We start from the raw sequence: 24171 nt of genomic DNA on the forward strand, positions 1-24171 counted from the left end.
TACAGTCCCCTCATCTAGGACAGGATTCTGTCAGGATTTATGTAGGAGGTCGCGGAGGTCCTCGGGAGCCTCGCACCTACGCGGCCATCTTGGTTGCGCGCTAGGCTCCTCCCACATAGGTGTCTTTGATACCGATTTTTCCATGTATACATTTTCCCAGAATAATTGCTATATACCCGGTAAATAATAAAAAACCATTGCAAGTTGCTGTTCAGTTTTTGGCTATGGGTTCGTCGGGTTCTTGGTGAACCTACAAGTCCTATACATCCCCACAACCAGTAAGGTCTAGCGGATGTAACGTTATATTGCTTTCAAAGAGCTGTCATAATTCGAAGAAGTTACAGGTGAAAACGTTGACACTAAAGGCTGTTTTCAATTTTTCCTATATTTAACTGTTAGTTTCTATAAAGAAACCTTGAAGGATCTACACAAATGACCCCTTGCTGAATTCAGAATTTTGTCTACTTTTGAAAAATGCATAGCTTTCCAGGATCCATTATTGCTTTCACAGCCATGTCTACCATTAACTGGAAGGAGGTTGAAAGCACAAAATTGCAAAAATAGGCTATGTCCCAGAAAAATGCCAAAACTGTGTTAAAATTTATGGTTTTCTGACAAAGGTCTGTAATTCCCTAAAAGCTGAGAAAATGGTGATTTCAGCCCCACAAACCCTTTTTTGATACCATTTGTAGACGCTTTCCTTTGCAGCACTTTTTTCCAATTTTTCCCCCAAAAAACAGAATTAAGCTGTATTTTGGCTAATTTCTGGGTCCCCTCCAGGGAACTCCACAAACCCTGGGTACCTCTAGAATCCCCAGGATGTTGGAAGAAAAGGACGCAAATTTGGCGTGGATACCTTATGTGGTCAAAACGTTACAGGGGTCTAAGCGCGAACTTCCCCAAATAGCCAAAAAAGTCTTAGCACAGGGGGGGAAAGGCCTAGCAGCGAAGGGGTTAATGCGCCCCAGATCTGCCAGTAATCTGAGTCTTGGTGCCACTGCCTGGACCGCTCCCCACAGGCCGCACCCGCCCTTCACCGTGCAGGAATTGCACCCTGGATTCACCATGCTCCACCTCGCCCAGGCAGTTCTTCAAATAAGGCGCTCCAAGGTACTCCTAAAGATCAGCGGGGGCCGCCATGAAACTCCCAATGTGGTTCCCAATGTTTCCCCGATCTCCACTCACCGCCTTTGCTTCACGTGGCGCCCCTGCTGCTCGAGGCCCACTGGCGGCGACCTTCACCTCAGCGTCGCTGTATCTCCTCTATACTTCAGACTGCACCGTGCTTGTCTCAGGTAGGCTGCTCTGCGTTCACCTCGGAGCAGCACCCAAGGGCTCCTTGTCTTGGCGGGCCCGTCACTCCCAGCCTGGGCCTCGCAGTCACGCTGCCTCTGCAGCTGAGCGGCTTCAGCAGTCTCCGCCCTGCCTCAGTGCTCAAGTCCGGGGCTCCATGCTCCACCAATCAGTTTGATCTCCACACGTCAGAGGGATATTCCAGCCGCCCTGCCTCACAGCGGGGGCCACCGCCTCGGCCCCCGGCATCGAGGCCACTATGCCGGCTACTCAGGCTGGGCTACACTACTCAATTGTGCTGGATAATAGCAGGGCCGATGTGGAGCTCTCCGCTCACTCGCCCGCCACCTTCGGCAGCTTGCCACGCCCCCCAAGTGGTTGTTTGTCTTTAAAGAGAAAAAACTTTTAGTTCATTAAATCCAGTTCCAAGGGACAGGCGAGATATCAGCAGTAAGGTTAGGCTATAACGGTAATCGTAATATATGTAGCATAATTGGCATCTCGGGTTAAATCTACCAATGTAGCGACAAAAAGGGACCCAATGTGATGTTATAAGGTGTTCTCGTGTGAGTCATTGATTAACTAAGGGTTATCGCCCGCTAAGGTACTCACTGGTTTTCTTATCTGTCCATGTAACATCCAGGATCAAATCCTTAAATGTCATCTATACAAGCTGGAGGAAGGACAAGAGGAAGAGGCATCTTGTCTAAGTTAGCTGTAACTGGGCGCCATGTTAAGTTAGCCTGTGGTTAGGTAGGTTAGCACAAACTGTGTACGTAAGCGCTTTCGAGTGACTTGATACCCATTGTGTTCTCGTTAGAATTATTGGGTTGGCTGCAGTTTGTATGTTGTGTCAGTTTTCAGGTGGACGCAATATAAACATCTACCATTCCCCATTATTGCCTGAATGAAAACGGGACTGCCATTTACCCGATGGGTTAATCACTTTGGAAAGGTGATCAGTTGTATCTTCTAGATTACTCTAAGATGAAAGAAATTGTTAAATGTAGAAGGATATAAATAAGGTTCATCAGAGAATGAGTATAAAGAAGAAATGCATGATTAGACCACATTCTGGTCATAATCTGTTTGTTACACAAATATCAAGCTAAAATTAAAAGGAACAGAAGAAGAAGGGAAGATGTAGTGAGAAAGCGAAGAATGAAAGTTTTGGGAAATATTGTCTTGTGAGAATTCATTTAAAGTTCAAAGATTTTCATTGTTTAACTCAGGGAGACAAGGTACCCATCACAAATCTATTATTCTTAGACTTTAATTAGTCCAGAACAGCCAGTCAAAGATGTTGTCTATGTGCCCCCCAAGATTGTATAACGTGGACCTTGCTGCTTCTTTCAAAGATTGGCTCTCAGTATCATCAGTATTGGATTGCTTCCAGATGTCACAATAGAATGTTATTGGATGGGCAGAGTCAGTTTCATGATCTTGCGTTGTCTTGTAGCATGATGGAATTGTGATACATGCAGCCCACAAGAGTTTTGTGTCATTGAGCCAGAGAGGATACACATTGGCCTTTCATTTGGAATGTATGACCTGTCTGAGCTGTACTAAGTTGTTAATATCGCTTTACGTTAAAGCATTGGAACACTGATTTAGACTATTTTAGTTATTTATTTAGTCAATAGTGCCATTCAAAATCTTTATTTAGGCCCTTAGCCACAGATTCAAAATGGATGATAAGAGCGCTTTCCTGTTGTCGTAATTTGAGTTCTGGGTTGCCGCTTTGTGCCTGATGTTTCAGTTTCACTAGGCCGCAGAACGAAAAGGTACGTTGGTGTGGATGGTATTTTTAAAAGTGTTTCACCATTGGTTGCTTGAGGTCATTTTTGTGGGTGTCACTGTAGTGTTCTTGAATTCTTACTTTCAAAGGCCTGACCGTGCTCACAATGTAACATTGGTTGCATGGACAACAGATGAGATAATTACATTGTTACTCTCACAGTTTTTGAAATCCCTGATCCGATGTAGATCTCCATTGATAGTTCCTTTGTTTAGGACCTGCCTATTTTACATATCCAGCAGTTTGAGCGAGTGTAAAAAACAGTGGTTTGTTGGAGAAAGGTTGTCGATTTCACGTCACTAGCCTGAGAGAGTATTCCTTGGAGAAGCACCCTCAAGATTTGGCTTTTACAGTTGGATGAGATTTGCAATGTCTGGATTCTTTACATGGGCTAAAAATAATTCATAGTTGCACAGTGGCATTCACCCTTCCCTTGCTTAAATTAACCTTGGGCTTATGCATTTGCTAATTAATCAAGCTTCTCAGCACCAGACTGAATTTGAGAGGTCCCGATCTCTTTCAAAATCTTGTTTAATTATTAGTGTCAGACCCTGTTCAGGTGGCCACAGGGCAGAGAGGGGCAACTGGGCCACAACCATTTGAGTTGCTGTTGTTTCCCATTGGTGTCCTGGGGTCCATCCTACTATTGCTGTGCAAACAGAGGCAGGTACTCCCCTTCCACACCTGACCCTCAGGGTAGCGAGGACAAGCAGTCAGAGGGCTTTGCGGGAAGGTAATTTTGGGGGGTAAGAGCTCAGAACTCCTCAGTTAGTTAACACACAATATTGGCCCCACTCTCAGGCTCCATTTTAGCTTCACGTTTTAACTTGACATATTTTTCGAATGGTGACTCTTTACATATTTTACACTTATGCTGTACTGTACTTAGAAGCTATTTTTTATGCAGATTATTTCATAGTAAGTGTTATCATCATGTTGCCTGTGCAGTCTGTCCATGGCTAGGTACATGAACGCGATGCCCTTGCATTTGGTTGTCTGGTTGGAGACAACTCTGAGGGTCCAGACACACCATCGCATCAGCTCTGCATCTTTGACACAGTCACATTGAAACAGTGCTTTTATTATGTAAACAGACTCTGCCTTACATTAGGCAGAAGAGCACTTCTGCTGGGATTATCCTGGAATGTGACGCACTATGGCTGAGTTGCAGCCGTGCTGACTGACCTCTGTCATGCAAGGGACGATAACCTGTTCTACACAGGCTGGCTTCCTGATACATTACACTCCAGTATTGGCGGGGGGAGTAAGCTATTGCAGGAGATCTGGCAGAGGATACTCCCACTATGCGTTCGATAGTATAGGTAGTGTAAGGTAGGAGTATATTAGTATAATCATGTAGGAATGTTAGAATGGTTGAACTGTTTCTTTTTCACCATTCTTGTAATATTGGTTACAATGCTTTGCTTCTTCTGCCTAATGATTGTAGCACACTCTGTTTATACCAGACTTCGATGGTTTGAATAAATATTTGAAAAGCCAGTTTGTATCTTTCTTGTGTTTGCCTTGATCATGCAAAAGTTAAAAATGAGGGCCAGCACGGTAAGGCAAGAAGTAGAAAACCTAGGAACGCTATGTTGAGGAGAGTATGCCCACCACTGCTGAAGGATCCGGTGGGAATTCTATACGTGCCATGAGCCTAGATGGATAAAGAGGGGTTCATAACAAATTTACGGTCATTGCTGAATGGGGCATTGAAATGGATAACATGCTTGGAGAAAAACACTACAGGTATCAACCTAGTGATAGGAGACATTAAGATTCTGCTAAGCAGCCTAATTGGAGAGCAGACTAACATGCTGTTCACCCAAGCTTGCATTCTGGCAATCATGCTAGTAACCAACAGTCAACTGATTTATGACTCCAAAGGCAGCAACCAACATTCCTACCATATATGGTATACCGGAAACTTTTATAACCTGTAGTGTTTTTTATGAAAGAAGGACATATACCAATTGTAAATTGAGACAGTCCTCAGACCTCGTGCCTGTAACTGTTCTCCTGCCGTAATGTTTAATTAAGCAAACTATTCCTGATTTGCCAAACGCCTCTTGTCTTCTATTTTTTAAAGGATTTCAAACTATAGTAACACCAAGTACCAGAGTGACTCCCAGGGCTTGTTTGCTGGCCTCCTGTTCAGAGCCACAGGGGCACAAAAACCTCCCAACATATTGAACCTGCACCTGGATCCAGCCTGAGTGAGTCTTGAACTCCCTGGTGGGACCCTTGGTTGTGGTGCTAAAGGTAACAAATCCAATTGGCCGCACTCTGCTCGTCTACCAGCAAGTTGCCCCAAGGAACTATGGTCCATGTAGTGGCGACGGCGAGTACGCCTGTGCCGCAGTGTTAGAAAAAAGTAAGTGTCGCATTAGCCATCCCTGGACACGTGTTTCGAGGTAGTTGCCTCTCGTCAGCAGGGAGTAGGTGAGTGTAAGGGGGTGCTGCGTAGACTGCCAAAAACGTATTAACAGGTAACGTACCACTCATGGCGCGCAGGTGCTGGTCCAGGGCCCGTCGGCCCAATGGCTCAAGGGAGCCTTAATACAACAAATCCAATTGCCCGCACTCTGCTCGTCTACCAGCAAGTTGCCCCAAGGAACTATGGTCCATGTAGTGGCGACGGCGAGTACGCCTGTGCCACAGTGTTAGAGAAAAGTAAGTGTCGCATTAGCCATCCCTGGACACGTGTTTCGAGGTAGTTGCCTCTCGTTAGCAGGGAGTAGGTGAGTGTAAGGGGGTGCCGCGTAGACTGCCAAAAACGTATTAACAGGTAACGTACCACTCATGGCGCGCAGGTGCTGGTCCAGGGCCCGTCGGCCCAATGGCTCAAGGGAGCCTTAATACAACAAATCCAATTGGCCGCACTCTGCTCGTCTACCAGCAAGTTGCCCCAAGGAACTATGGTCCATGTAGTGGCGACGGCGAGTACGCCTGTGCCACTGTGTTAGAAAAAAGTAAAGTAAGTGTCGCATTAGCCATCCCTGGACACGTGTTTCGAGGTAGTTGCCTCTCGTCAGCAGGGAGTAGGGGAGTGTAAGGGGGTACCGCGTAGACTGCCAAAAACGTATTAACAGGTAACGTACCACTCATGGCGCGCAGGTGCTGGTCCAGGGCACGTCGGCCCAATGGCTCAAGGGAGCCTTAATACAACAAATCCAATTGGCCGCACTCTGCTCGTCTACCAGCAAGTTGCCCCAAGGAACTATGGTCCATGTAGTGGCGACGGCGAGTACGCCTGTGCCACAGTGTTAGAAAAAAGTAAGTGTCGCATTAGCCATCCCTTGACACGTGTTTCGAGGTAGTTGCCTCTCGTCAGCAGGGAGTAGGGGAGTGTAAGGGGGTACCGCGTAGACTGCCAAAAACGTATTAACAGGTAACGTACCACTCAGGGCCCGCAGGTGCTGGTCCAGGGCCCGTCGGCCCAATGGCTTAAGGGAGCCTTAATACAACAAATCCAATTGGCCGCACTCTGCTCGTCTACCAGCAAGTTGCCCCAAGGAACTATGGTCCATGTAGTGGCGACGGCGAGTACGCCTGTGCCACTGTGTTAGAAAAAAGTAAGTGTCGCATTAGCCATCCCTTGACACGTGTTTCGAGGTAGTTGCCTCTCGTCAGCAGGGAGTAGGTGAGTGTAAGGGGGTGCCGCGTAGACTGCCAAAAACGTATTAACAGGTAACGTACCACTCATGGCGCGCAGGTGCTGGTCCAGGGCACGTCGGCCCAATGGCTCAAGGGAGCCTTAATACAACAAATCCAATTGGCCGCACTCTGCTTGTCTACCAGCAAGTTGCCCCAAGGAACTATGGTCCATGTAGTGGCGACGGCGAGTACGCCTGTGCCACAGTGTTAGAATAAAGTAAGTGTCGCATTAGCCATCCCTGGACACGTGTTTCGAGGTAGTTGCCTCTCGTCAGCAGGGAGTAGGTGAGTGTAAGGGGGTGCCGCGTAGACTGCCAAAAACGTATTAACAGGTAACGTACCACTCATGGCGCGCAGGTGCTGGTCCAGGGCCCGTCGGCCCAATGGCTCAAGGGAGCCTTAATACAACAAATCCAATTGGCCGCACTCTGCTCGTCTACCAGCAAGTTGCCCCAAGGAACTATGGTCCATGTAGTGGCGACGGCGTGTACGCCTGTGCCACAGTGTTAGAAAAAAGTAAGTGTCGCATTAGCCATCCCTGGACACGTGTTTCGAGGTAGTTGCCTCTCGTCAGCAGGGAGTAGGTGAGTGTAAGGGTCTACACGCTGGTAGGTGGAGCAGTGTGTAACCAATTGGACTTTTGTTAATATTCAGGCTCCTTGAGCCGGTGGAGCTGACGAGCTCATGGTTACGCACCTGCGCGCTACGAGAGGTACTTTACCTGAGAACACTTATTTTAGCAGCCTACACAGCAACCCTACACACTCACCTACTCCCTGCTGACGAGAGACAACTACCTCGAAACACGTGTCCAGGGATGGCTAACGCTACACTTACTTGCACTCAAGACTCGGGCATAGGCGTACCCGCCGACGCTGACTTCAGGGACCACAATTCTTTGGGGCTACACGCTGGTAGGTGGAGCAGTGTGCGACCAATTGGACTTTTGTTAATATTCAGGCTCCTTGAGCCGGTGGAGCTGATGAGCTCATGGTTACGCACCTGCACGCTACGAGAGGTACTTTACCTGAGAACACTTATTTTAGCAGCCTACACAGCAACCCTACACACTCACCTACTCCCTGCTGACGAGAGGCAACTACCTCGGACACGCTACACTTACTTGAACTCAAGACTCGGGCATAGGCGTACCCGCCGACGCTGACTTCAGGGACCACAATTCTTTGGGGCTACACGCTGGTAGGTGGAGCAGTGTGCGACCAATTGGACTTTTGTGGTGCTAAAGGTGCCCAGATAACCAAAATCTAAAACTGAGTACTTGAAATATTTTTGGTCAAAAACTGCTCTGCGAACCAGGAAAAGAACAGGACCAACCTGCTCTCATATCCGCCCGAGGTGTATCCCAGTTCGTATTGACTTCGCAGCTCCTCCCACTATGATCTACTCTGGAGCAGCAAATTCTGTTCAGCGGTCTTCCGCAAAAGGGGTATCCAAACCCCTGGAACTATCTTCAGCTACAGTCTTCTAACTCGTCCCCGCTGGAGATTATCACCATCCTATATAGAGACTAAGTCTAAATGTAGAAATCGTTACCGCTGCTCCGACCCTAAGATCCCTGACAACGAAGCTCCCACTCCGGATACCGCTTGAAGCGTTTCCCCGTGGAAATTTACCTTCTGTGCCACTGAATTCAAGCTAGCCTGGCTGATAAAGGGTGATATCCCGAAATCGGTCCCAGGATGCTGTTTCCGTCCAGGAGGGACCTGGCCTGGTAGTTCGGGCTGGACTGTGCCCATGAGGAATAGGTTCAAGACTGATTTGCATATGGCTGGGTCCACACTGGCGAGCCATGGTGAGCAACAAAAACATGGATTAAACCCAGATCTGTGACTGGGGTGAGTGGTTGAAAGGTTTCAGCACATTCTTCTATGCATTATTCTTTGTGCACCCTCACCTTACTAATTCAAGCACTGGATGCATGGCATGTTTTACCTTGCCATATGACAATAAAAGTAGGCGGATCTCTACGCATCTCCCCAACTACAGGTAAAGATCCAGCTTTCCAAAATCTGTGTAACCTTTACTGACCGTAGTGACGACTGACTAACTAGGCAAACATGACAAAGAGTCTGTTCAAAGAAAGACTATCTTGGCAAGCTCCCTTTCACATTATTTGTTAGGAATAACATAATTCAGAATACAAATGAAAAGGCATGAACACTGTGGCAGATACTGTGCTAGCACAAATCGCTGTAACATATTTTAAGATTGACATGAATCTTTGTTTTGCTGTATCCCACAGGCTCGCTACATTAGAATTGATGGAAGTGTCCCTTCAGCAGAAAGAATTCACCTTGTGCATCAGTTTCAGAGTGATCCAGATACACGTGTGGCAATTCTGAGCATTCAGGCTGCGGGCCAGGTAACTCATACCGGGTATTGACTAACTGTATTGGCCATTGTGATTTTTAGAAATAACCGTGACATAGAAATTTAAATTGTCTATTGAGCCTTTTGTATGTGTGAGGAGTCACAAATATATTTTTGCTAAACTAAATCTACATCTTGTGAACATAAGACAAAACATGTGACTGGCATCCTGCTTTCTATTTGTGCATCTGTTAAAAACTGAGATTGTGTCTTTCTGGCAGCATGTAACAGTTGAGGTCGGACTGATTTTCTGGGGTCTTTGGTGGCTCATTGGTATGGTGGTTTCATGCTCATACAGGATTTGGGCTGCTGAGTGTTTTTTGTAGGTGAAACTGAGGTGACTTTACTTGTACCAGTCGGGCTGAAAATGGGATCTATGGAATTGGCGACATTGTAACGCCAGAGTATGGGCATCCCAACATAGGGGTCAATTGTACGTTCTTCCTGACAAGGTGTTAATAACTGTGTGATAATGGAAAAGAACTCTTCTGCATTCTCCTGTAACCCAAACCCCCTCCCTCGACCTGGCCTCAAACTAGCTTCATAGAACTTTCTCCACCCAACTTTACGAGCCGGTTGGTTTTCTCATTGCCCAAATATGACAGACAGGCAAGGCAAAAACAGCTTGTGGAGGCAGCGAGGGAGGTGAAATGGTCTTCGCAGCTGGAAGGCGTGTGACACAGAGAGGAGGCAGTGGTGTTCAGCAGAATAAGTACTCAGTTGGGATGCCTTGCCGATCATAACAGTGAAGGGTTGTAGCCACTAATCATTAAATAACACTCCATAGAAGGCAGCTAGACCTGCAATGGATGATAGCAACAGATCATCATTTTGTATGCATCCGATGTGTCCTTAAGTAAACAGACTCTTGGGTTGTTAAATAGGCCTCCAGTAGTACACTTAGGCTCACAACTCGTGCCATAAGGGATTTCTTGTCCACTTGTTTTACAGGAAGGGAAGGAGACCACTACTTTACAATAGAAGGGGGGGGGGGGGGGGGGAGTAAGGGAGTTGTTTTTTGGGTTTTCTGATTTGCTATGTAAATTTGGGAAAGAGGGAAGAAAGCTAAATCATCCAACAATGAGAAATTATTTAATAACATAGCATTGTTATTGATCTACAATGTGTGGTTTTTCAATCCCCTCAAAAAGAGGGTAGTGATCCTTCAGGAACTAAAATGGCTCAAGGGTGACATTTGTTTTTTACAAGTAACCCATTTAATAAAAACGTGTGAGCTCTCTCTTTCTCCATGCAGTTTTTCTTCAATTAAAACTAAGATGAAGGGGGCAGGGGGTCCTGTGTTCGCAGCACCCAGGATTCTGGTTACAGTCCGAACGAGGCTGATAACTTTTGATCAGTAGAATGCTAAGGAGTGAGGTGATTTCATTAGCGACAGAAAGTGGTTAGAATCTGGGACATGAGAGTAGTTTGAATCAGACAATCCAAAACCTGTTTAGTTTAGCAACAATCACGCTGTTGGAAAATGGCCCTCTCTGAAGGGTCACCCCAAACATATTGCCTTTCTCCTCCTGTTTTTGCTGAACGTTTTTGGCCTTATGATTCTGAGCACTTTACCACTGCTGATCAGCACAAACGTGCATGTGCTTTTTCCCTAAACATGTGTAGTTGGTGTATACCCGATTAACCTATTTAATTTACTTGTAAGACCCTTGTAAGGTGGTATACCATATATCCAGGGCCTGTAAGTTAAATACTACTTGTGGGCTGCAGCACTGATTGTGTCACCCACAGAAGCAGCCTTTCAAACCTCTCTCAGGCCTGCCACAGCAGTGCCTGTGTGTGCAGCTTACTGCCACTTCGACTTGGCATTTACAACTAGTTGCCAAACCTTAAACTCCCCTTTTATTACATACAAGTCACCCCTAAAGTATGCGCTAAGTAGCCCAAAGGGCAGGGTGCTATGCAAGTAAAAAGTGGGACATGTACTTTTATGTTTTGCACGTCCTGGTATTGACAAACAGCCTATTTCACTATTGCAATGCCTTCTCCTCTCATAGGTTAGCATTGGAAATTCCTTAATACACTTTTGAGCTGTTATTCCTGATCAGAGAGGAGTAGTGTTTTCATGTTTCATATGTTTGGAATTGTAATAATAAATTCAGCTTGTCTCTAATTCACTTCTGGGTTGGGTGACAACTGCACTTTGTGCATTCCCTGTAGACAACTACAACACAGAAAGGATAGATGTGTCTGGGAACCCATCTACATACATGTGAATTCTGATGTCCTTGCTTGGACAGACTGGAAGGGAGGGGCTAAGACTTCACTTGAATACTTGTGGTCTACAAATACTTAGGTCCCACCAATGCCCTTTACATGCATGCGCAGTAGCTACATTTTTAGGCTGGATGTGGACGATAAGATCAAGGAACATATCCATGCCTTAAAATTTGTAATTTTTTCTGTTATAATACTCTTGATATTTTTAAGTTGCTTTGGGTTTATCTGCTGTAGATTGAATATTCACAAAAACATTTTTATTCCATAGGTTTTTAATATTATCAATTATGATGACTGTGGCTGCTTAACAATTGTACATTTTACGATGCTGTGATGCCTATGCTTTCCTGCACGATGTCATAGAACAAGTTTTAACTATATATATTTTACTGAATATGTTTTTTAAAATGCTTTTGTGACCTGTATTGTCCAAATAAAGCTTTTGAACTGAACTGAACTTCACTTGAATAGGCAGTGTCCTGTTCCCAAACAAAGGACTTATTACTGCCTGCAGAAAGACTGGCAGACAGGACTCGGTTGAAAGGGATGCTTTTACGCTTCAGAAAGCTGCTTTGAAATCACTTCCCACATCAAAGGTACTTTTGAGTTGAAGTGCTGGGTCTCTGATCCCCTTAAAATCAGATATTTTGGTACTTGTAACTGAAGTTGTGCCAGAAGAACTGCTGTGCTGCTTAAAGGACTCAACTGGACTGCTGATCTGGAAGGCCTGCTTTCTGTGTGTTACCCTGCTGCTCTATGACTGCAGAAGGAGAGCTGGACTCTGCCTTCACTCCAAGTTATCTCCAACGGTTTGTAGGCTTGCCTCCTGTTGCTTGCGACACTGGTATATTAATGTTCGTACCCCTGCTCCCGTGCCTGGCTCACTGGAAATTGCCCAGATACTTACAACATGTATTTTGTTGCACCTTCTGTCTGTTTGTAACAGAACCGGCACATCAACCCGGTTGCGGTAGTAAAATCGGCGCATCGCATAAGAGCCTTTGCTATGCCTTCAGAGATCAACGTATCAGGCAGTGTATCGCCGCCACAGCACCTTGGTGAGATTGACGCATTCCTGCGTTTGTGTAGCAGAATCTGGTGCATCGCTCGACACCTCTTGACTCCAGCACCTGTCTTCGAACCTGACGCATCGCCTTCACTGCGTCGAGAAGATTGGCGAGTCTTTCAACACATCTTGTTGTTTGTGACCAGGAAAGGTACTTTGTTTACCGGGCCCCGCGTGGGTCCTGTAGCCAGCCGGTGCTCCATTGCAATTGGCCCAAACTTTGACTTTGCCCTGGAAAAGGAACGCTGGGTCAATGTCTTAATCTTCACCTGGTGATAGGGAAGTACACGGTCGCAAAGCACGGGGACCTCCATCTGGCCTTTATGGACTTAACCTAGGCCTTCGACCTTGTGAATAGATCAAAGCTTTGGGCAACCCTTCAAAACATAGGTTTAGATTTTGACCTGATTTCCTTTCTGGCCACCATCCATGAAAATACCACAGCGGTTGTACGCTATAATAAAGATGGTAGCCTAACCAACTACTGGGCAGTCAAAAGAGGGGTCCGGCAGGGGTGCATTTTAGCCCCCCTGTTGTTTATACTTTATATCAACAAACTAGGAGACGCCCTGACTTCATGCTGTAAAGGCATCCCAAGAGTTGGAACAAAAATGATCCCCGCACTACTGTATGCTGATGAGGCGGTCTTGGTGTCAAGGACTGCGCGGGGACTGCAAACGCTTTTAAACTGTTTTATTGATTTTATGGTGTCCCTGGACATGATTACTAATTTTAAAAAATCACACTCTATGTCCATTGGTTCAGGAGAGGCAAGGAAGGCCAAATTCTATTGCAAGGACATGGAATTAATAAAAGTCCCTGCTTTCCCGTATTTGGGGGTTCTTTTTGATGATCGGCGTACGTGGCTCACGCAGCGCTTGCACAAAAAGAACACATTAGCTAGAGCATCGGGGGCTATTTTAAGCTTTACAAAAAGAATTGGCTCTAAGCCACTCCCGGCCCTCTTGAAGATTTACAATGCTACGTATCGCCCAATGGTGACCTATGGGATGAACATTTGGGGGTACACAGACACTAGAGATATTCAAGCGGTCGAAAATACTTTCTTCCGTAGATTGGTGTCTGTTCCGAATTCTATCCCAGTTTTTAATATACATGAGGACCTAGGAGTTGGTGGAGTTGGTTTTATTTCTGATCAGATCGCAGTCGCCCCCCTATTGTGTTGGTTAAGAATCTTGGCTCAACCTGCGCCTAATCTTAATCAACTGATCATCCAAGACTGTATTTCCTTAGAATAAGGGGTTAGACATACCATGGGTCCGTTATATTAAGACCCAGATGGAAATTTACGGATGTCCTGACTTATTCTTGAGACCTCGAGTTCTGTGCAAGTCAGCCATTAGAGGTTTTAAGCGGCAGTTCCTGGACAGATCCAGTCTGATAAGGGAGGAACGGGAATTGGTAAAACCGACCGTGAGAAGTTTTGTCATGCTGACTCTAGGTAGACAGTTGCAACCATACTTATCTTACATAAACAAACCTTACCATCTATTTGTATTAATAAGATCATAACATGGTTCCCTGGCTCCTAGCATTTCCGAAAGGGTTTTTTTAAGAAGGGTCATTAAGTCCCTGCCCATGTGACAACTTCTCTGAACAGAATACTCTCCATCTGATATTTTTCAGTGCCTATTGCGACTCACTACGTAAGAAATATATTATCCCCCTCCTAAAAGGTCACAACTTTGAACAAGTTAGGCCATCACTGGCATACCTGCATATGCTGGCGACACCAGTGGTGTGTTTTGGGGTTGCAAGCTATATAGTAGGCGCAATTAGGCGTAGGAACAAGCTACCACCAAACCATAGTGGGGACTCTGTTTCTTAATTATGTCACTCATTTACTATTTTATTTTAACCTTGTTTGATAAGGGTTACGTTTTGATCTGGTCAATTTTTATCTTAGATATTTATTTAATTCCCAAGACTGATTAAAATTGGTTGGAGCACTTAACTCTGGTCTCTCCTGTTAGGGACTATCTGGGGCTCGACTCTTTTATATGATGTTTTCTTGCAATTTCAAGGAAGGCACCATAACCTGATTGAGTCATTTTAATGAATGTATGTTCTGTGCCTGAATTGTTTTGTTTTGTGATATGTACTTTGATGGTTTTAACTAATCGAATAAAGTTTGACTTGACTGACTTTGCCCTGCTCCAGCACAACCTAAAGTAACCTTTTTAGAGCTACTTGCTTCTAAGCGCGTTACTGCATTTATTCTTCCCAAATTCAATATTTCAACTTCTAAACTTTGGATTTTTGTGGTGTTTGTTGTATTTTGTTCAGAATATAATAGCCTATTTTTCTAATCCTGTGTGGAGTGTGGTGGTGGTGGTGGCGGCAGCCGCCGCCAAGCTACGACAGGGTGAGCGCAGGTTATCTTTAGTGTTTATCTAACTTACTCTAACTAGGATTGTGGCTTTTGCTTTGACAGGGTGCTTACCTTTGCCAGCCAGACACCTAATTTCTAACATTGGTGATCAGCGGTGAGGATAAGACTTGTGTTTGTGCAATACCATATTGTAACTCATTTTTCATTACAACTCTATACTTTTATTTTTATCAATTCTCCCTGATTGGCCTTTTGATTTTTCTTGCTAAATTATGTCTCAATCTGGAAAAGCTACACCTGCACCTTAAGTTTTGGAGTGTGATCTGGCCAGGTTAGAGTCTTACACAGTGGCTCAGATGAAGATTTTATGCAAAGCTTTTCAGGTCTCTCTGAGAGGCTTCACCCAGAAGGTGAAGGTGCAGAGAGCCTTGAGGGCCTGAGCAGAGTCCCATGTTGCAGGGGATGACAATCTAGATGAGGTACAGGAAATTCCTGAACAGGAGGATGAGCTGGTTCTGGAGACTACTGTGGCTCTAGACCTGCCTCTAGCGGGGGACAACAACTTGCCAGGAGCAGTAGTAGGTCCCAGAACCGGGAGCTGCATTTCCTTCAAGAACCTGTCCCCAGAGAAGTTGGCAGACAAAAGGGAGGAGAGAAAGTTAAAGTTGGAGCTTGCCAAGCTGTAGCTAGAGAACGAGCGTGCTCAAGGGGAGAGGAAAATGGCTCTGGAGGAGGGGAAACTAACCAATGAGCTCCACCTCAGAGAGCTGACTGTCAAAGCCCAGCAATTACTGGCCAGCAACAGTAATGGTGGCAGCATACCTGCAGTGCCTCTCCAGGAGTCAAGTGTCAGAATACGCAAGGATTCGGTGCACAGCTATGTGGGGGGGGGGGGGTGATGTGGACAAGTGGTTTGCAGCCTATCAAGTGGCTCTAAGAGTACACAAGGTCCCAGAGAAGTTCTAGTGTGGTAGTCTATAGAGGGACCTGTTATGTATGATATGGATTTTGTAAAACACATGACTGCACTAGGGCTTCCCAGCCCTGGGTGAGAGAGTTGATGGTGAAGGTACAAGTTGGACAGTTATCGTGGGAACCATCATGCCTTGAGCTTCTTCCTTAAGCTGGGTTCTTCTTCCAGCAATCTCAGCTCCCTGGGCATGGAGTTCCACAGCTTCAGGACTAGGTATGAAAATGATCTGCCTCCCCATCTTGATATCTTGATTCTAAGCATCCCCATAAGGCGGTCTTGTGATGACCTAAGACATCTCTTTGGTGCATGTGGGTAGATGAGGTCTCTGTTGTTAATCGGGTCCCTGCCATTCATTGCTTTGTGAGCCAGGCAGAGAGAGTTAAACTTGATCCTGGCTTCAATGATCAGCCAGTGAAGCAGTTTCATGGAGGTCTTTACTGATTTGTGTCTTGGGATTTTGAGAACTAGCCTGGCTGCTGCATTCTGTGCAACTTGCAGTCTGTTAGTAACATATTTTGGTGAGCCCAGATACAGGGAGTTGCCATAGTCCAGTCACAGTTCTTCTTAGCTGTTCAAGAATAAGTTGTATGATCTTCCGGATCATTCGAAGTAGGCCAAAGCAAGTGGCCGCTAATTTTCTAGCTTGATCTTCCATAGTTAGTGTTTTACCCAACCACATGCCCCAATTCTTTATAGGAGATTTGGGGTCGGGGGGGGGGGTTACCCCAACCATCCGGCCAGCTAATCACAGGCCTGGGACAGTGATTATTCCCCAGGATTATCAGTTCAGTTTAGTCGCCGTTTCATTTATGGCAACAGTTGGCCATCTAGTTAGCCACCTTTTCCAGACAGGGCACTACATGCCTCCGGTGGAAAGGGACACTCTTCTTACACTAGAGGTGGGGGACGAACATGCTACACTGCTATGGAGGTCATTTTGACCAGTAAGTTTGGGCTGACCTCTGAGAAATACCAACAGAGGTTCAGGATCCATCACAAACTGTCTACACAAACATGGGTGGATTTCTTGGACCATGATGGTAAGGCACTGAAGGGCTCGTTGAGGGGACAGCAAAGTTAATGATTATGAAGGGTTGTACAACTTGTTTTACAGCTGCGCTAACACCTGGTTGATGGTTAGCTTACTGACTCCAGGAAGCTTGCTGAGGAGGCGGACATCTGGGTCAGCACCAGAGTGTCCAGAAAGGTACCTGAGGGTGACCTTAAGAAGGGTGGTTTAGCTTCCTCCTGAGAGAGTTAGAGGGAGGTCCAGAGAAACCCAGACAGGTCCCAGGATAAGGGGGAAGGAAAGGGCTCCAATGTCCTTTCTGAGAAGAGGGAGGGCTGGTCTGGCAGGCGTTGACCCCGAACATCCTGTTTCCAATCCCTCTGCTTTGATTGTTCTCAGTTAGGGCACAAGCAGGGGGACTATGTTGAAAGAAACCACCCACTGGTTGGAACACTACAGGGTGGCCAATGTGGCCTTAGGGGAAAATAAACCCTAGGGGTTGGTCATAGAATATGCCATGGTATCCCTCAGCTGGGAGATCGACTCAAAGGGTGAGTTGGTGATACCTGAGGGTGGCCATCGTCACTTCCACCTGGTAGAAGTGAATAGGGTCCCAATCACTGCTCTGAGGGACACTGGGACTAGTAGGACCATGGTTTTGGAAGAGCTAGTTTTCCCAGAGCAGCAAACCGGCAAGGTGTGTAGAATGCCTCCAGCCCATGGGCAGGACTTTTTCCGTCCTATGGCCCTGGTGGGGAGGTGACCCAGAGAAGAGTCATAGTTAGTTCCCAGAGGCCCATTGACTGCATTCTGGGGAATGAGTTGCCCTCAGTGTCAGGAGAACTGGGAGAGGCAGCTGCCACAGGTGCCTTGACAGTCCAGTTTTCAGGGGGTACCACTCCCAAAAGGAGGTTACAGAACCCCAGATAAAGGGACATGGGGAAGAAGGACTCACCCATGACTCCTGTCCAGCCCAAGGGTCTAGACCCCAGGTTGGAGGACCAGTTTCAGGATACCACCCCTGAAGTGGTGGGAGGGGTAGAGTGGACAAAGGGTGCAAGACACTTAGATCTACTGCCCCCCACTCTGAGAAACCACAGATGACAGGGACCTCTGGATCACCTGGGGACTGGCGCTTGACACTGACAGCTCTCAGTGGCCTCTGTTAGTGTCTGTCCTTATGGACAGAGTTTTCTTTGGTTTGGGAACAGAAGTCAAACCCAGGGGGGTGGAAAGGGCCACATCACTTTGTTGGCCATGATGGTACTGTATACCTACTGGGATGCATCCATGAGCAATTTAAAGTTGGGTGCTGCACATTTGAGAGGTAGGGTGAAGGATTCTTCCTGGATTAACTCAGTGGCCCAGGGAGCATAGACAAAGGGAGCCAACTGGTTTCAGAGAGGCATAGAACTGGCAAGTACCCCTGCAGTAATGGGCCATTGTCCATGTTCTATTGCCTCCAGCAGGGAAGTCCATCAAGGTATTGATTAGTCTACCTTGGCTTTAGACTGGAGGGGGTCGTGCTGGAAAATGGCCCTCTGTCAAGGGTCACCCTAAACTTTTTGTCATCCTCCCCCTCTTTTTGCTGAACTCTTTTTGTTGGCCTTAGGACTCTGAACACTTTACCACTGCCAATCAGTGCTAAAGTGCATATGCTTCTACCCTAAACGTGTGTAATTAGTGTATACCTGATTTACCTATTTAATTTACCCTTAAGTCCCTAGTAAGGTGGTATACTAAATACCCAGGGTCTGTAAGTTAAATGCTACTAGTGGGCTGCAGCACTAATTTGCCACCCACAGAAGTAGCCTTTCAAACCTATCTCAGGCTACCACTGCAGTGCCCGTGTGTGCAGTTTACTGCCACTTCAACTTGGCATTTAAAGCTACTTGCCAAGCCTTAAACTCCCCTTTTGTTACATATGTCACCCATAAGGTATACTCTAAGTACCCCCAAGGGCAGGGTGCTATGTAAGTAAAAGGTAAGACATGTACTTTTATGTTTTGCATGTCCTGGCAGTGACAAGCAGCCTATTTAGTTTTTCACTACTGTGAGGACTACTCCTCTCATAAGTTAGCAATGGGAATTCCTTAATACACTTTCAAGCAGTAATTCCTGATCAGAGAGGAGTAGCTTATTCGTGTTTCATATTTTGGAATGGTAATGCTAAATCCACTTTACTGGTGACGTTGGATCTAACATTACTAATTTAGAAATGTCACTTTTAGAAAGTGGGCATTATTCTGCACTTACTGCTATGTGTACCTGACAGCCTGGCTCCAATACACGTCTAGTGTAGGTGACAGTTACACTTTGTGCTTTTCTTCTAGACAGCCACAAGATAGGAATGATAGGCGTGTCTGAGTACTCATCTGCGTACATCTGCATTCTGATGGCCTTGCCTGGGAAGGATGGAAGGACGGGGCTAACACTTCACTTGAATAGGCAGTGTCCCTTCCCCCACACACTGGACCGATCACAACCAAGGCACTTTGAGGTATAAGTACTGGATCTCTGACCCCCTAAATTCAGACACTTCCGGACTTGTAACTGAAGCTCTGCCAGAAGAACTGCTGTGCTGCTTAAAGGTCTCAACTGGACTGTTGATCTCTAGAAGGCCTGCTTTTCTGTTTTTTGCCTGCTGCCTGCTGCTCCCTGACTCTGCTGTGGGAGAGCTGGACTCTGCCTTCACTGAACTGATCTCCAAGGGCTTGTTGGCTTGCCTCCTGTTGCTTGAGACTCGGGGTATCAAAGTCTGTACCCCTGTTCCTTTACCTGGCTCACTGTAAGTGACCCAGATACTTGCAACACGGATTTCGATGCATCTCCTGTCTATGGGCAACAGAACCGGCACATCAACCCAGTTGCGGAAATAAAATCGGAACATCATATCAGAACCAGCGCTGTGCCTCCAGCATCGAACAGCGTTTCTCCACCGCTGCTGCTTGGTGAGATCGACGCATCCCCTTGACTGCGTAGCAGAATCTGGTGCATCACTCGATGCCTCTCGACTCCCGCACCTGTCTTCGGAATTGACAATCGCCTTCACTGCGTGGAAAAGATCGACTCATCTCATTGTTTGCGACCAAGAAAAATACTTTATTCACCAGCGCCTGCGTGGATCCTGTGCCAGCCGGCCCACCGTCGCAGTGAGCCTAAACTTTGACTTTGCCCCGGCCAGCGCAACCTAAAGTAACCGTTTTAGCTCTTTTTGCCTCTAAGTGTTTTACTGCATGTATTCTTTTAAAATGTAATATCTCAACTTCTATACATTGGATTTTTGGCTTTTTGGTCTTGCTTTGTTCAGAATATATTAATCTATTTTCTAAACCTGTGTGGTGTCTGTATGAGGTGTATTCATTGTGTTACTGAGTGTATGTGCTGCACAAATACTATACACATTGCCTCTTTAGATAAGTTTGACTGCTCTTTGCCAAGCTACCAGAGGGTGAGCACAGGCTATCTTTTAATGTGTATCTAGCTTACCCTGACTAGGGTTGAACCTTCTCATTGGACAGAGTACATACCTTTGCCAACCAGAAACCCAATTTCTAACACTCTCTTAGCATGGACAGTGACTGAAGCCTAGTGTCAGGCTATGGCAGATGCGGAACTGCAGTCCTCTTTTGAACGGAGGAGTTGCTTTTGTAGTTGGAAATCATTGATACTTGGTGTTCACTAAATCCAGGGGAGACAGGGCACACTCATTGCTTGGCCACCCACTAGACATATGCAAGGATTTACATGTTATTGTTGGGCCACATGCTGGGCTTCCCTCACCACTGAGATTCTGAACATTTGCTTGTGACGTTATCAGGTCATAAACCAGTAATAAGTTGGAGTGGCGATGGAAGGCCAAGATTCCACAAGGCCTGATCTGATGACAGAGCAGTTCAAACCCAAATCAACGAAAACCATGTCTTTAATGTGACAGGTGTCTGTGACCAGTACCTACTTTAGGATTCCCTCAAGCAGTTCTGAGGGGGATCAGTGATGCAGAAATGGCTAGGTTGAAGAAAATTCAGGAAGCAGCATAGGCGAACCTTCAGAAGGAGCTCAAGCACTTAGAACTACTCTATAAGCAACACTGTCACAAAAAACATGGTGCAAGGTGATGCTGATTGGGGGGCAATTGACACTAAGCTCAATAAGGCAGAGTACACACTAGCCAGGGTGAACCAGCGATACTACAAAGGGAGGGATAAAGCATAACGGCTACTGGCATCCAAATTTCAGGAGAAAGCACAGCCAATTGCTCCTCAGGTCTGTAAGTGGAATTGGTGGGTACAAAGCCAATCTGTGAAGAGGATAAGCTAGAAGCCTTTAAGCAATGTTATCTACAGCTTTATACAAGAGAGGAGTGAGATCCTGAAGTGACTGCCGAATTAATGTTAGAAAGGCAGGATTAAGCTTTCTATCAGCCGGAGGAAGTGATTGGAGCAATAAAAAGTCCAGGGTCCCGTGGTTTCTCCACAGCCATTTTTAAAGACATTCTGGCCAGAGCAATTGGGCATTTGACCAAAGTATTTAACCACTCCACCTAAGAGGAAGAGGTACCGCCTTTGATGGCAGAGACCAGGGTATCTGTTCTTTAAAATCAAGGGAAGGACCTGGAGGATTGTGGGGCCTACTGCCCTATATCTCCTCTAAATTCTGATGCTAAGATGCTTGCAAAGATGTTTGGCAGAGGAGATTATGCCCCAACTAGTACATTCTGATCAGTTTTGGGTTTAACTTAGAAGGCAAATGGGAGAGAATATAAAAAGTTGCTCCACCTGATAGACACATCAAATAAACTGAAGCAATACAGAGTTCTATAATATTTGGGTACAAAAAGAAAACATTTTATAGGGTTAGTTGGTGTTCTCTAGAGGGGTATTTGGACCAATATTCCTTGGAATGATTGATGCAGGATATGCCAGCCCCTCGTTGACATACATGTTAATGGCAGATATTTCCCAAAAGTCTGGATTTAGGGTGACACCATGCAAGGCTGCCCAATGTCCGTTTTGCTAATCACGCTGGTTTTTGCATCCTATGTTAAACTCGAATCCACACGACGCCTTACCCCATCTGAAAAAGGTTTACAAAGGTGGATGAAAATACTGACCTAATTCAAAACTATATAAATTGTTTCTACAAGGAGAGGAGTCCTTCCAAGAAGAGTTCCAAAGCAAGTTTGTTCAACATAAGCAGTGGGAACTCCTCATAAAAAACAGAGTGGCTTTATTCATATTCGAGGATTGGGGACATGATTTTGCACAGAAGGCACCGCACCCCACACTGCCTACAGGTGATTGATGCCAAAAGATAATAGAAATGCTTGAGGGGGGTGGAGGTCTGGTAACACTTAGTAACTTTTCTGACATTGAATTGTTATCCGGAGTTACTGGGAGGAAGTGTTAGGAGCCATTGGAAAAAGTATATGACTACAAATAGCTCGTACTCCGGGTAACATTCTGCAGGGATTGAACAGAGATCTCAAATGTGGATTAAGAAAGAGTGCCTGTGAGAAAGTTAATATGCTTTTGATGTCTAAAGAAGATTTAAAAACGAGATGAGGGTCAAACTTGGAATATATATATAGTGGCCTGGAACATATATTCTGGGACATTTTTGCAAAAAAACTAGCAATGCGTTACATTGGAGGTTCGCAACAACGCCTGTTTTGAACATATGAGCACAGATTTTAGACAACTTTGCCACTGATTAGAGGGCTTAGAGGCCCAAAATGCTGAAAGCTTTACAAACCCTGCTTCTCTCCTAGAATCTTTGAGATGATAGGCTATGATTTGTACTTTGGACATTTTTTGTGGGATATGCGTTCCATTCTTTTGGAAGACTTGGGGGCATGTGCTGTCAGGGAGTCTGGAGTGAGAGATGTCTTTTTGTAGCACAGCACGATGATGTGTGTAACAAAATATGAAAATTGAAACTTAAAGGATGTCCTGACAACCACACGCTGATTAGTACTCGCATTTCAAACTAGAAAGAGTTTATCAAATGCAATAGTCCCTTAACATTGTCCAGATTGTAGGTCTACTGTGCAAGTATCTGTGGCCTGGCAGATAAAAGGCTCTGTGAAGAAGTGGCATAACGCAGAATCATAAACATCCCCTGCTAATGCTTAAGTGCCAGGTCCTTGCAAGATGCTTATTGATTTTGTTTCCCATGGAGCCGTTGTGATTTACCAGTACAGCACGGTTATTGTGAGCCCAAGGCTGGAGACAAGATGATAAAAGTTTTTCAAATGGCTCTCACGTCACCTCTCAAGGGCCTGTCAAGTCTTAGTTGTGCAGCAGACCATGTTATGTGAAGAACAACACTGCCTTTCCAAGAATCTTTTATCACGTTCTTTTCAGTACATTCGTTAAACATTGACCTCACAATTTCAGTCGAGAGCATCTGGCACTGATTTACTGGTGAGGCCGTTTTGCATTAATACCTTTTATTGACGTTATTAAATAATGTATTTACCTCGTTGTCATGATAAGTAGCAAATTTAAACGAGTCTCTTTGTTTAGCATGATGGTACTTTTTGATGGATGATTCACAGACCTAGTTTATTGTAACTGCTTTTGTCTGACCATTAGATTCATCCCTTTAATCTGGTTTGTGCCACTTAATTCGTTTTGCAGATTGTTCATTGCTGATTTGATTATTAGCATGTTATTTGTTTAATAATTATTTCCTTATTATCCTATTTTATTGTTTCTGTTTATCCATTATTTCTGTCAAAATTGCACAGGGGCCTAGAAACGTAGAAATTGAAGTAGAACGGACCACAAAGGTTGTGAAGCCTAGATTAATGTGTAGAGTTTCATGTAGGACTACAGTGGAAAAGATGGCTCGTTGGGATGTGCGACCCACAAGTTGCATGTTTAAAAACATAAAAACATATTTAATCTTTCGCAGGTCGATAGGTGGAATACAGTTGAGTGGGTAATAATAACACGTATGCCCCGATCACAGGTGTGGAGGTACACCTGTTTAAGATGTAAACTCCAATGTGTGCCCAAAATTGTACCTGACACACAGGTATGTGCGTTCATGATCACCTGCCGCAAATAGTAGGTGCAAATAACTTGTACTGTTTGCACACCCTGAAATGAGTGAATTTATCTGCTGTTTGTGCACAATTCCCCATACCAAAGTATCAAACCGAGAGTAAGGTGCATATTGTTCACTTGCTAATTACTGCAGCCTCCAGTATTTGTAACTAGTAGGTGCGCAATATCCGTTTGCTATTTGCGCCCCATCCTTGGAATCGGGCTCTTATTGTCTGAATGCCTAGAGGCAATGCTGGACCTGGTATAGATGTATATATGCTATTATTTCAATTTTCTTTTACCTGCTTTTGTGATGCACCTGATTTTTGCAGACAAGT

At 45.4% G+C, this 24171-nt stretch overlaps 1 protein-coding gene across 3 annotated transcripts in view; it reads left to right on the forward strand.

Annotated features, from left to right (window-relative positions):
- ZRANB3 (zinc finger RANBP2-type containing 3) overlaps positions 1–24171 on the forward strand; it is a 615617-nt gene that overhangs the window by 424136 nt on the left and 167310 nt on the right. For all 3 annotated transcript variants that reach the window (XM_085645762.1, XM_085645761.1, XM_085645763.1), the window contains one exon: positions 9012–9131. In XM_085645762.1, the coding sequence (XP_085501888.1) occupies positions 9012–9131 (120 nt within the window). The remainder of the gene's footprint in view (positions 1–9011; positions 9132–24171) is intronic.

Source organism: Triturus cristatus, chromosome 3_1 (assembly GCF_964204655.1).
Source record: "Triturus cristatus chromosome 3_1, aTriCri1.1, whole genome shotgun sequence".
Lineage (NCBI taxonomy): Eukaryota > Metazoa > Chordata > Amphibia > Caudata > Salamandridae > Triturus > Triturus cristatus.